The sequence below is a fragment of the Dendrobates tinctorius genome, unplaced genomic scaffold (assembly GCF_039654945.1).
Source record: "Dendrobates tinctorius isolate UK_male_01 unplaced genomic scaffold, ASM3965494v1 ptg000250l, whole genome shotgun sequence".
In the NCBI taxonomy this organism is placed as follows: Eukaryota; Metazoa; Chordata; class Amphibia; order Anura; family Dendrobatidae; genus Dendrobates; species Dendrobates tinctorius.
This window is the reverse complement of record NW_027361917.1, coordinates 25,630,215-25,644,382: the sequence shown is the minus strand read 5'-3', so window position 1 is coordinate 25,644,382 and position 14,168 is coordinate 25,630,215. Positions and strand designations below refer to the sequence as shown.

At 43.4% G+C, this 14,168-nt stretch overlaps 1 protein-coding gene across 2 annotated transcripts in view; it reads left to right on the top strand.

Annotated features, from left to right (window-relative positions):
• Positions 1 to 14,163, top strand: part of MORN2 (MORN repeat containing 2) — a 61,749-nt gene extending 47,586 nt beyond the window's left edge. Inside the window, exons 4-6 of one of the 2 annotated variants that reach the window (XR_012224886.1) lie at positions 8,378 to 8,514; positions 12,833 to 12,965; positions 13,963 to 14,163. Coding sequence is in view for 1 of the 2 variants with exons in the window: in XM_073557552.1 (XP_073413653.1) it covers positions 8,378 to 8,514; positions 13,963 to 14,065 (240 nt within the window). In the remaining variant the exon portion in view is untranslated. The remainder of the gene's footprint in view (positions 1 to 8,377; positions 8,515 to 12,832; positions 12,966 to 13,962) is intronic. The other variant, XM_073557552.1, reaches the window with a different exon arrangement.
• The last annotated feature ends 5 nt before the right edge of the window (positions 14,164 to 14,168 follow it).

Here is a 14,168-nt window from a genome sequence, read left to right as displayed (position 1 = left end):
TCATAGCCTCCACACACAGTATTGTGGCCCATACAATCAGTATCATAGCTCCACCTCAGCTTGGCTCCCATATAAAATGACCACCACACACGTAGCATCATGTTCCCCCACACACAGTAACAGCTCCAACAAGTATTGATGTTAAAAACATAAAACTGAAGGACCACTACAGACGATACATCCAGGCAAGATGAAAGGTCCAGAGCACGTCAGGTCATAGTCAAATATCTAAAATACAAAGACAAGGAAGAAATCCTGAGGGCCTTCAGGAACAGAAAGCAACTTCTGTGTATCCAAGGACATAAGGACCTCGTCACACATAGCAATCTCGCTAGCGAGATCGCTGCTGAGTCACAACTTTTGTGACACAACAGCGATCTCACCAGCGAGATCGCTGTGTGTGACAGCGATCAGCGACCGGCCCCCCTGCCGGTATCGCTGATCACTGCAAGAAACCTCTGGACATTTTTTTTGGTCGCTGATCTCCCGCTGGCCAGCACGCATCGCTGCGTGTGACAGGCGGGAGACCAGCGATCAGCTGTAAAATAATTAAAAAAATGTTATTCTCACCTTCCGGCGTCCCGCGCAGTCTTCCCGCCTCTCTCCACGCTCCCGGTCCCAGTAATCCTTTGCAAGAATGACCGCGAGACTTCGCGATCCCGCGAGAACAGACGTCATTGCGGTATTTCTCGCAAAGGATTTCTGGGACCGGAGCGTGGAGAGACGCGGGAATGCTGCGCGGGACGTCGGAAGGTGAGAATAACAATATTTTTTATTTTAATTCTATTTTTAACATGAATATGGCATCAGCGCTAACGAACACAGCGATGCCGCGCGCTAGGCATCGCTGTGCTAATCGCTGGTGAAGCTGTCTGTTTGACAGCTCACCAGCGATCACATAGCGACTTACCAGCGATCCTGACACGTTGATATAGTTGTCGGGATCGCTGGTAAGTCGCTATATGTGACTCCAGCTTAAGATCTTAATATTTGGGGACTACTCTGCGGAAGTCACCCGGAAAAGAAAAGCTTTTAGTCAGGTGTGCACAACTCTTTACCACAAACACATCAAATTCCAGCTCCTCTACCCTGCAATATTGAGGGTAAGAGGGCCAGATGGAGCGACTAAGGCTGGTTTCACATTTGCGTTTTTTAGCGCTGGAAAAAAACGCATATGTGCGCATGCGTTTTTTCCCCTATATTTAACATGGGTGCGCATACCTGCGCGCTTGTAAGCGCATGTATGCGATTTTCATGCGCTGCGTTTTTTTGGGGTGTGCGTTTGTATTTTCCAGACGCAGCATGTTGCATTTTTTGGCCCTGCAAAAAAGCGCATGCGCACATATGCGCACGTTTTGCGCTAAAAATGGCCATTATAGCCTATGGATGCGCATATGTGCGCACTGGCATGCTCATGTATGCGTTTTTTTGCACATGCGGTTTTTTTTGTTAACCATGGAATTTAGGGGTTTGGGTTAGAGTTAGGGTTAGTTAAGGGGGTTTAGGGTTAGGGTTAGGGTCAGGGTCAGGGTTAGGGTTGGGGTTTGGGTCAGGGTTAGGGTTAAGTATGGTTTGGTTAAGGGTTAGGGTCAGGGTTAGGGTCAGGGTTAGGGTTAAGTATGGTTTTGTTAAGGGTTAGGGTCAGGGTTAGGGTTAGGGTCAGGGTTAGGGTTAAGTATGGTTTGGTTAAGGGTTAGGGTCAGGGTTAGGGTTAGGGTCAGGGTTAGGGTTAAGTATGGTTTTGTTAAGGGTTAGGGTCAGGGTTAGGGTTAGGGTCAGGGTTAGGGTTAAGTATGGTTTGGTTAAGGGTTAGGGTCAGGGTTAGGGTCAGGGTTAGGGTTAAGTATGGTTTGGTTAAGGGTCAGGGTTAGGGTCAGGGTTAGGGTTAGGGTTAAGTATGGTTTTGTTAAGGGTTAGGGTCAGGGTTAGGGTTAGGGTCAGGGTTAGGGTTTGGGTCAGGGTTAGGGTTAGGGTCAGGGTTAGGGTTAGGGTTAGGGTTAGTTAGGGTTTGGGTTAGGGTTAAGTATGATTTGGTTAAGGGTTAGGGTCAGGGTTAGGGTTAGGGTCAGGGTTAGGGTTAGGGTTAGGGTCAGGGTTAGGGTTAGTAAAGTCATGGTTTGGGTTAGTGTGAGGGGCCACCTAATGTTGGAAAAAAACGCAAACGCGGTAAAAACGCACTAAAAACGCATACAAACGCATAAAAACGCTGCGTTTTTTTCATGCATGCTCATAAAAATGCTTGAAAAAAATGCAGCAGTTGTATGCTTTTGTATGCGTTTTTTCAATGCGTTTTTTTGCGGGAAAAACGCGCTGCAAAAAAAAGCAAGTGTGAAACTAGCCTAAGACTTTTCAGGACCCGTTGGAAGCGGAGCGGATGCTAAGGCCTGTTTCACACTTCAGTTTTTGTCCATCAGTCAAGATCCGCCGTTTTGCAAAAAAAACGGATCCGCCATTTTGCTTGGCGGATCCGTTTTTTTTTCCCATTGAGTTGCATTACCGGTGGATCTTGACGGATGGCCATCCGTTGGATCCATTTTTTTGCGGATCCGCCAAAATTTTGACGTCCACCGACATGCCCAAACGGAGCATGTAACATTTTTTCGGGCGGCAGGATCCGCACTTCACACTGCGCATGCCCGAAAGACTTCACTCAGCCTGAAATTTAACCCTAAAGTCTGTTCTGGCGGCAGGACAAATTCTCTCTCTCCTCCCTGGGCTACGGTTCCTTTAAAATTCTTCATTCATCGGATCCGTCAAAAAAACGGTCCGGTGGCATCCGTTCACATCAGTTTACCAACGGATCCGCTTTCTGCCATTTTGGCGGATTTTAACTGACACAAAAAACTGAGGTGTGAAACAGGCCTAACCCAGGAGGGGAGTTCACGGCAACAGGACAAGAACCCAAAAGAGGGGACTGTCACAGAATCAGATGGAGGAGGCTCCGTTTCTAACAGACCATCTTTAGACAGACCGGATCCAGAATCAGAGTGGAGTCAAGCGGGCACCAGGGCAGAAAGTCCAAAAGAAAAACGACACATGGCCACGTCAACTGGGAAGAAAGGAGGAAGAAGCAGTCGCTGGTGATTTGAGATGAGGAAGCAGAGATTGTAATTTTTGGAACATTGGGAGAAGGAATATGGTGATAAGCGTATCGTTATGTCTTGTGCTTCTCTCTGTCTTCTAACTAGAAGTGTCATATCTTGGTAAATCTGCAAAATATGATGGAAGGGGATGGAATTGGTGGGAGATTATGAGAGGGGAGGAGGGAGACATTAGGAAAGGGGTGTCAATCAAGACGGTTTGACTTATGGCAGAGGCTTGGGAGATAAATTAAACATCTCAGAAAAAATGGAAGTAGAAAAATGTTTATGTAGAGTTGAAAACGAGGGTGGTTTCAAGCAATCAGTTGAGGGGGAAGGGGGGGATTTGGAAAGTAGTTTTTCTAGTTCATGTGATACGGCCGCGAAAAAGAGCAATCATTTTAAGGGAATATGGTTAGGATAGTAACGTGGAATGTTAAGGGACTCAGATCTCCACATAAACGAGATATGATTTTACGTCATCTTAAGAAGCTTAAAACTGATATTGCTTTATTGCAGGAGACACACTTGCGGAAAGAGGATTTCTTCCGTATGAATAAGATGTGGGTGGGAAAGGTGTATGGGTCGGCATCACAAGGTAGGAAGGCAGGAATGCTCACTCTGATCAATAAGAGCTTGGCACACATGGAGTCACAAGAATCAGATGAGGAAGGAAGATACCTACGTATCAAAATCGTAGGCACTCAGGGCACTTTTAGCATCCACAATGTTTACGCTCCCAACACGGAAAAAAATTTTTTTTTTTAAAACGTACCAAACAGTATATTACTTGATGGGGAAGTGTGTAAAATGGTGGGTGGTGATTTCAACACTGTAGTCTCCCAGGAAGAAGACAGGAGAAGCCAAGGGAAACAGGTTAGGCATACGGAGGGACCTTTAAAAGCGATGTTGGAAACAACAACCCTACACGACTGCTGGAGAATGTATCACCCACAAGAGAGAGAGTTTACGCACTACTCACACCCGCATGATTCGTGGTCACGGATTGATCTTCTTTTGACAAGTGAGACTTTGATGCAGAGGGTGGAAGGGATTGAAATAGAAAACATGGTGATTTCATACCATAGTCCAGTGGTAGCAAGTGTAGCTGACAAAGCTCAGAGAGGACAGAACTACATTTGGCGATTCCCCACTTTCTTGGCGACAGACGAAAACTTTCACAGGATATTGAGAGAGTGGTGGGTGGAGTACACACTGACGAATCAGGAATATAGAGGAGAGATAGGGTTGTTTTGGGAGACGGCCAAGGCAGTACTGGGGGGGGGAAGTGATGGGATACACGACGAAGGCAAAACGACAGGCGCAAGTAAAATTTCAAGAAGCCAGTCGGTTAGTTAGGGAAGCATATACGGTCTTTCTGGAAAAACAATCAAGGGTGACAAAAGCAAAGTGGATGGAGGCGAAGGGAGACTTTGAAAACTGGGCAGAAAGGAAAGAAAATATGTACAGAACGTAACAGGAGGCTGAGTTGACGCGCTACGGGAATAAGGCAGGGAAATTAATGGCAAACTTGGCAAGGGGAAGGCGACCAATGACTCATATAACGACACTGTGGAATGCTTTGGGAAACAAAACAACAGATCCGAAGGAAAGAAATGATATCCTGGCAGACTTCTATGCAGATCTATACAAAGAGGAGGGGTTAGTGAGGAGGTGGGAAGGAGAGGAATGGTTAAGGGGAACGCAAATGACTAGGTTTACGGAGGAGCATCTACAGACATTGAATAGGGTGGTGACGGAGGAATAAATAGGGGAAGTCATAGGAAAGATGAGTTCAACGAAAGCCCCGGGACCAGACGGGTTCAATGGCAGTTTCTTCAAGATTTTAAAGGAACAAATTTCACCTGTATTGAATGAGTTATTTAATAAGATATTAGGGGGAGAGCGAGTATCGGCTACCCTTAACACAACATGCATAAAGCTCATCCCTAAAGCAGGAAAGGACCTAGAGGACCCAGCTAGTTATAGGCCTATCTCGTTAATCAACCAGGATCTGAAAGTTTTGGCAAAGTTGATGGCTAATAGATTGGCATCGATATTGCCAGAGATTATAGATCTCCCCCAGGCGGGATTTGTCAAGGGGCGCTCAGCAGTGACGAACATCAGGAAAGTAATGTTGGCAGTTGACATAGCTAAGCGGAGAGGGGGAGAAACTCCAGCCTTGATCACCTGGATGTGGAAAAAGCATTTGACAATGTGAGGTGGTCATGGCTGGAACAGGTGTTAAATCATCTTGGTTTGCATGGCGCCTTTAGAAACATTGTGCAGGTGCTGTACGCGAATCCTCAAGCTAAGGTGAACACCCCGGGATTTTTATCAAGAATGTTTCCTTTGTTAAAAGGAACCAGGCAGGGTTGCCCGATGTCACCTTTGTTATTCAATTTAGCTATCGAACCATTGGCTAGACGTTTGAGTGGTGGACGATGGTTTGAAGGGATCAAGGTGGGGGGCAGAGCACTGTGTTCGGCATTGTTTGCTGATGATATTGTCCTATTTATGAGTAGGCCCAAAACACAACTGAGTGAAGTCATAGCACAAATTGAGGGGTTTGGGAAACTGGCAGGATTCAGACTTAACAAAAATAAATGTGAAATACTCTTTTTGGGAGAAAAAAGAGCGGAGAGAGAGGCTCAATATGTGACATTCCTATTGCCAGAAACACAATTAAGTACTTGGGAGTGCTGGTGGGGAGGGATCCAAAACCTTTATATTCCTTAAATTATTCCCCACTAATTGAACGTATAGAGAAAGAACTGCAGGGATGGGCTAATCTTCCGCTGACCCTTTTGGGAAGAAATCATCTGATAAAAATGATGAGCTTCTCTAGGCTCCTTTACCCCATGCAGACAATCCCATTACTTCTCAAACATACAGACGTAAAAAGATTGACAAAGGCATTCTCTCACTTTTTGTGGAAGGGGAAGAGACCGAGGATTAGCGCTAATAAGTTAATGCTGCCAATGGAGGGGGGGGATCAAACTACCAAATATTAGAGGCTATAACCTGGCTTGCATTTTGAGACATTCAGTTGACTGGATTAGACAAACAAGTAGACACTCTGACTGGACTTTAGAAGCCAAATTCTGTAAGCCATGGGACCTGAGATCAATATTACATACATCCATACCAAATTTACCACCCAATATTAAACACTCAATTGATATGTAGGGACACAGTAATGACCTGGAAGGCGGTTAGAAAAAAGTTTGGGCTAGCATGGAATATTTCAAAATTCATTAACATCTGGGCAAGCCCAGATTTCCCACAGGGGAGGGAAAATGACCTGTTTAGAGAGTGGAGGGAGAAGGGGATAAGGACTTTAAGGGACTTGATGCATGATACAGAGCGGAAATGGATGACGTGTGGGGAAATAAGAGAGAAATATGACTTGCGCCCATTCCAGACTCTCCAGTATGAACAGATAAAGCAAGGGATAATGAGGAAATTACTCAATGTAAACAATGAATATGAGGTAAGCCACTTGGACACGATTTTTTTAAAGGACATTCATGAGATTACCATTTCGGGTCTCTATAGGGACTTGCGAGAAGCATTAGCTCCCATCATACCAGGGAAAATTTTAGAGGGATGGGCAAAGCAGTTGGGAGACCAAGAAGGGGAAGAAAAAATCTTGAAAGGGTGGATGGAGATGAGGAAGAAGATAGTAAACGGAATCTGGAGAGACACTCAATACAGACTTATACATAGGGCCATATATGGTTTCAAATTTTTGAATATTAGAAAACAAGACAAACTGGTGAAATGTCCGAAATGTGATATGGAAAGAACGGACTTATACCATGGGATTTGGCAGTGCAGAAAAATTGATGGATTTTGGAAGCAAGCTCAGGGATTGGTTCGAACAGTCTGGAATAGAAACTTGGAGCTGGAACCAATGGCTTGGCTATTCCATTATCATCATCAGGAGGGAGGGGATAAAGGAGGGGGTACAATACCATCTCTCTTCCACGATATAGTCATGATAAGTAAAAGTGCAATTCTCCAGAAATGGTTGGTGAGAGAAATTCCCTGGAGAGAAGAGGTGAGAAGCCAGCTGAAAAAAACGCTCATGCTGGAGAAAGTGGTGGTGGAGAGGAGCAAGGAAAGATCAACAGCAATTTTTTTCAGTAAATGGAGAAAATTCATAAGTGGTATATGCTCAGGAGAAGAAATAAGGCAAATAATGTTAACATTTGTATCTACTGAATGGTATGTGAAGGAAGATCTGTTAGGATCACTAGGTAAGCTGAAATCATAGGGAGAGGTTCCGAGGCCGAGTCGCTTGGGGAGTGGGAGGGGAGGGGAGGGGGGAGGGGTTAGGGTTGTTAAGTAAGTTTGGATTTAAGACATAAGAAACTGTTGAAGTATGGGAGAAGGAAAACAGAAAGGAAGAATATAAAGGAGGAGGAGGTGAAAAAGGCAAATTGGAAGTATTATGTGAATGCATTGAGATTCCTTGATAACTATTACGACGTTTGATATATTTTTGTATGCTAATACTTATCCTTTTTATTCTATAATTTTTATATTTTATGTAATAAAATCAATAAAAAGCTGGTTTAAGAAAAAAGAAACATAAAACTGGTTGATACTATTGCTGTGCATTGCTGGGGTCCTGGGTTAAAATCCCACCAAGGACAACATCTGTAAGGAGCTTTATTGTTCTCCCCATGTTTGCGTGTGTTTCCTCCGGGTTCTCCGGTTTCCTCCAAAGACTTATAGGAAATCTAGATTGTGAGCCCCGGTGGGTACAGCAATAATAATGTCTGTAAAGCGCTGTGGAATTGGCGCTATATAAATTAGTAAAATAAATAAAATACTCACCTAGTTCTGTTCTCCTGATGGTGGTGCAGTACGTGGACTAAGGCTTCGCATAGTAGATTCGATCAAGTGTCCTCATCACATCTACTGCTGAGATTGGGACGCCCAGACTCTATGGAGCTCCATTCTATGACTTCTCCAACCTGGCAATGTAGATACTGTTGAAATTGTAACGGCGGGGGGAGACAGGCAAAGAGCAGTGCTGTTTGGCTCTACCCCTACCCAGAATCTAGTTATGATGACAGAATAGCCGTGGTTCCTTCTATATCATAACACTGGCAGCTAAATGACTAAATACTGGCTGTAGCCACGATGATGAACTCCTTCTAGTGGCCATATTGGGGAAGCAGTAGTCTGAGACGGTGCTGAGACCTATAAATGAGTTAGACTTCTATGTCTTAAATATTATACAGCATTATCTAGCAAATGTCTTGTATCTCTTGTGTTTCTCACAGATGTATGGGCATGGAAAGCTCAAGCATCCTTCAGGAGCGATGTATGAAGGAGACTTCATTGACAACCTGTTTCACGGGAGAGGCACTTACACATTTCCCAATGGAGCACAGTATATTGGAAATTTTACAGAGAATAAGTAAGTTTCGTTCATCTCTGCATTTATATTTTTGTTTGTAAGAAGTTTGCATTAGTGTATCACAATGAAAGTGGACCTGTCATCACAAACTGCAGACAACACGCTCTACACAGAACATACAAGGAAGATTTGGTCCATCTACTTTTGTAGAAATAATGCTTAATAACTGATTATTCCAATGTGAAAATGTATCCAGCAGAAACTTTAATAGTTGATAAATATCTTATATTCACCGTCATTTCAACAAACTGCATAAATCTATACTGCAGGTGGATATTAGAAACTTGCTAATATGTCTTATCAGAGAAATATATTTCTTTCTTCACTTATAAGCCACTTTTTCTATCCCATCATGGCCTAATAGGGGACTTAGCCACTATAAAAAATTATACCTTTAGTGTAATAAATGTTGCCATGATGTGCGTAAAATTATTCTATGACAAAAACCTTTAGGGAAAAATGCCTTTGAAAGTTGTGGACAAAAAACCCACTGTCAAATAGATGCATAAGAAAAGCGCCCACTTGGAACTTTGCCCACACCAAAAAATGCCCTCATGTAAAATTATTTAATTACTGAATAAAGCTTACATGAGCTCTGTGTGTAATCTCTGATAATTGGAATGTCTGATCCCTCATACAGATGAGTGTATTATCTGACTGTTAGAGTTCAGATAACACAGGGATTTATACATGGAGCACAATAAGGCCACGTGCACACATTCAGTATTTGGTCAGTATTTTACCTCAGTATCTGTAAGCCGAAACCAGGAGTGGGTGATAAATACAGAAATGGTGACTGTTTCTATTATACTTTTCCTCTGATTGTTCCTCTCCTGGTTTTGGCTTACAAATACTGAGGTAAAAACCTCACCAAATACTGAACATGTAAATGGGGCCTAACGCATAGACTTGCGTGCCGATTTTGATGCTACACTCGGATCAATATCAAACATGTCTCCTTTTTTTTACACGGACCACTCAGTCAGAGGAAAAATCTTAGGCCGGGGTCACACTGGCGAGGAATACAGGAGAGTGAGAGGCGCAAAAAGCACGCATTAGACACGGACCAATGATTCTCTATGGGGTCCCTCGCACCAGCCGTATATTTCTCCTCAGTATCCTACGCTCCGTGCCACTCGCAGCATGCTGCGATTGTCAGCGTACTACGCCCGTAATACGCCAATGCAAGTCTATGGGTGCGCAAAAAATACGGATTACACACGGACCACACATGTGACTTGCGAGAAATACGCACCAGGTGTCTTTTAGCAAAGCCGGCAATTCAGTGCGCTATACAGTAAACTCACACTGACAGTTTTAATAAAGAAATGAAAGAATAGATATACACACATAGAATACATATATATATGCATTCTATGTGTGTATATCTATTCTTTCATTTCTTTATTAAAACTGTCATAGGGCTCCATTATATGTCCATTTTGCAAGCCTGCGAGAAAATCTCTCCATACGGATGCCATACGGATTACATACGGATGCTGACATGCGCAAAATACGCGACCACACCTTCATTACGGATGACATACGGAGCACTGTTTAGGGGTCTGTCATCCGTATTACGCATGTAAAATACTGACCGCATTTTGCGCAGGTTAGTGTGACTCCAGCCTTACATGTGAATAGCCCCATAGACTGTCATAGGTAAGAGTGCTCTTTGTGAAGAAATAACGAATAGCTCTCCTACATGGAAAACTGATGTGTGGTTGAGCCCTTGACTGTACTGACTTGCCAGCACTTTGTAGTCACTCTGGCTACTAAACAGAGCAAAAACAATCCTAAAAAATCCTGTTTCCCACCTCTGTTACCTCTGTTGTCTAGAGAGCTTATGGGAGTGTATGATAGGCACTGTGACCGATATTGTTGTGGCGTGCCGTCTGACATTGACTAGCATTATAGGGCTGGACTGTGTGGCTTTGTTGTGGGGCAAGTGGAGCACTATCTGGCATTGTGGTGGCACACAGGCAGATATTACGCCTGTCTGTAGGATCTGACTGCTCAGTTATCAGATAACACAACCATTTGTACACACAGCACGGTACATGTAGAATAACACTGCACAGCTTGTGTGAGCATTTTTCTGTGTGTACATTTTTCCATTTGAGAAATATTCCATAGCGTCATTTTTCTTGTACGCATATATGACAAATGTTTTTTTCGGTGAGAAATTTTCATGTTGGCTTTTTTCCTGTAAGATTTTGCATAAAAAGCATAAAGTGCATAAAACACACTGTCCAATATGCAAATGAGGGTGCACAGGCAACGCTTGAGGTGGCCAAGCACTCAGTTCTCCATTCTGTGCTGTTTAGTTACCAAGCAACATCAGTGTATGTTGATTGATAGCACTCGCTTGGTCAGCACGACCAATACCTGTATGTTGATTGATAGCACTCGCTTGGTCAGTGCGACCACTGCCTCTGTATGTTGACTGATAGCACTCGCTTGGTCAGCGCAACCACTGCCTGTATGTTGATTGATAGCACTCGCTTGGTCAGGGCATATGTTAATTGATAGCACCCGCCTGGTCAGCGCCACCACTGCCTGATATGAAATCTCCAGCATGCGAGCACACTGTGTAAGACTGTGTGCCCACGTTGGGTTTTATAAGCGTTTCCGCCGCGTTTCTGCCGCAGCGGAAATGCTTAAAAAATGCTAACAAAACACATCCCATGCAATCCTATGGGATTCCGCAATTGCTGTGCCAATGCTGGGGATTTTGCCGCTGCGGATTCGCATAGCGGTAAAATCCGCAGCATGTCCATCAATTTTGCAGAATCGCGGCGATTCCGCCGCCATAGGATTGCATTGAAACGCCCACTTTACGCATGTGGCTATGCCCACCATGCGTAAAGTGAGCGCTTCATGTGTGGATGGTACCCAGGGTCTGGAGGAGAGGAGACTGTCCTCCATGCCCTGGGTACCATATCCCTGTTAAATAAATAGAATTAAAATAAAAAATAGGGATATACTCATCTTCTGTCGGCCCCCGTTGTCCTCACGGTGCTGCCAGCAAGTTCCGTTCCCAGGGATGCATTGTGTAAATGACCTCTGATGACGGGGGCCGACAGAAGGTGAGTATATCCCTATTTTTTTATTATTTTTAACATTCTATCTTTTACTATTGAGGCTGCATAGGCAACCTCAATAGTAAAAAGTTGGTCACACTTGTCAAGCACTATGCTTGACAAGTGTGACCAGCCTGTCAATCACTTTTCCAAGCGATGCTTCAAATCACTTGGAAAAGCGCTAGCATTCTGCAAGCTAAAAATGCTTGCACAACGCTTGTGTTTTGCGGGAAAACGCATGTGAATTCCGCATGCGTTTTACCCATGGCGGGGTGTAGCGGACTTGCTGTTTACAATTCCGCAGCACTTCTGCAACGTGGGCACATAGCCTTACTGTAGGAGTGGGAACAGCCCTCGGTCCTCCCTGCTGCGGCCGCTCGCTACACTGACTGCTGTGTCAGGTTGGTATGTGAAGTGGTTCATTGAGCGCTTGGCCAAGAGTACACCGAACATCCTTATTTCTATATTGGTCAAACTACTATTTATGCACATCAAAGGCAACATTTTTTACACTAAAGGTTGTTATAGGGGCTAAGTCCCTATTTGACCATGTGGTTAGTTTAAATAGTGTTTCTGGGGTGAGGTATCAGTTTACCAATGTCTGTTTAAGTCAGTCTATGGAGAGAGGAAAGAAGGGAGGAAAAGTGAGCTTGAGACAAAGAGAGGAACAAACAAGCAGACCCATACTGTTGCTTTCTAGAAAATGTTTCTCACCCTGTATTTCATTACATTGCTCAGTAAAAGCTGCTTTTGAATATGTGTGTCAGGCACAGGACAACAAGAATTCCTCTTTTCTCTGTCTACAAATCATCATAGCAGCTAGTCTCCACCCACCAGCTCAGAGACAACTGAAAAATTAAAAGAGCGCTCAGAGGGGAAATCTGGTGAAAAATGCAGGATTCAAGTCCTATTATGGCCAGAAATACAGTGTGTCCGTAAAGTCATGGCGCACTTTTGACGAATCACTGGAAAGCAACAAAAGACGGTAGAAATGTGAAATCTGCTCCAAAAGAAAAGAAAAACTCTCCCAGTTTCATACCTATTCAGTGTAGTTCGATGTCGGCTCCATTTGTTGCCCTACACAAATCCAAACTTGTGGTTGCGTGATGTCACAGGCCTGGCAGTGTATTAATCAGAGTTCAGTTTATCAGGGGTTAATCTGTCTGGGGGCTCAGCAACAGCCTTAATGAGTTTGTGTTGTTTGATTGGTTCTTGTTATCTCTCCTCATAAACAGGTCTGATATGATTGGACAGAGAAAGTGCACCAAAATGTATACTATAAAAGTGCGCCATGACTTTACGGACACACTGTAGTTACTCCTCTTGTACACACACAAGAGATACTGAAAAATTAATCTGCAATTACAGGTATTGTTTTAAAAGGTTTTGTGATGACTTATACTTCAGAAACATGCCTATCAGCATACTAAAAAGGGCTTTGAGTCTTGCTAGTTAGGTCATCATTGTTTAACCCTTTATCGACTTTTGAAATACAGTTACATCACATGCCAGCTCCCTGCCTTTTATGCGGACTCAGAAATTGAGCCTGCTTATTTACAGGCAGATGATGGCTGTGATATTCAGTCATCATCTGTCTCTAACAGCCACGAGTGCAGCTCTGCTCCATTCGCAACTGTTAACCTGTTAAATGCTGCTGTCAATCTCTATCAGCGGCATTTACAACGTGCTGCTGAAGACCCCCTTGCTTGTCATAATGGAACTCCTATGAACTTCATCTTCTGGCTGAAGTTCATAGAAGACCGTGATTTTTGCTATATGCAGCAGTACTGTCGTATTGCTCGATCTATCACAAATAATCAGACAGTCACAGGTTCAAGTCCTCTAAAGGGACTAAACAAGTACTTTAGACCATTTATAGCTCATTTCATCTTCAACTTGCTAAACTGTTCACCATAGCAGTAATTTTGACCAGTGGTGCCCAAACTTTTACATGCCACTGTAAGTGCATTTATTTCTGTACATGGGGCTCATACTCAATAATGAATAAATCGAGATGCTTTGAAAATTGTGTTTCCATTTTTATGTCATGTGCATATCATTAACATTTCTATCCATTCTGTGATTTCCATAATTCCACAACTTTTCCTTCTAGTCGTTAGAATTTCAATATTGAGGAGTGTAGTATTAAAATAAAGAATTTTAAAACAAAACCTAATTATCTACCTAATTAAATTACATTTTCAATAACATTGTGAGTGTGCAGTGTCTGTCACATGTAATCCTCTTTCAGAAAACAATCATCTTTAGTAGAAATAGACATCTAGGGCAGTAAATTAGAGCATTTCATGCATGAAGTACGTGTCAGAGAGAATCAAGCCTCACCCAGACTCTTGTACCTTCACAGGATGATAGGAGAAGGTGAATATGTGGATGCCAATGGGCTGCAATGGAAAGGATCGTTTCATTATAAAGCAGCACCCGGACTGAAGTTAAGGCTGAAGATGTAAATGACGCCAGATTTACAGTGTATGGAACGACTTTACACCTGCTATGCTGTGCCGCTCTTCTTCAGTCATTTCACCAATAAAGCTTTTCAAATGTCCAATGTAT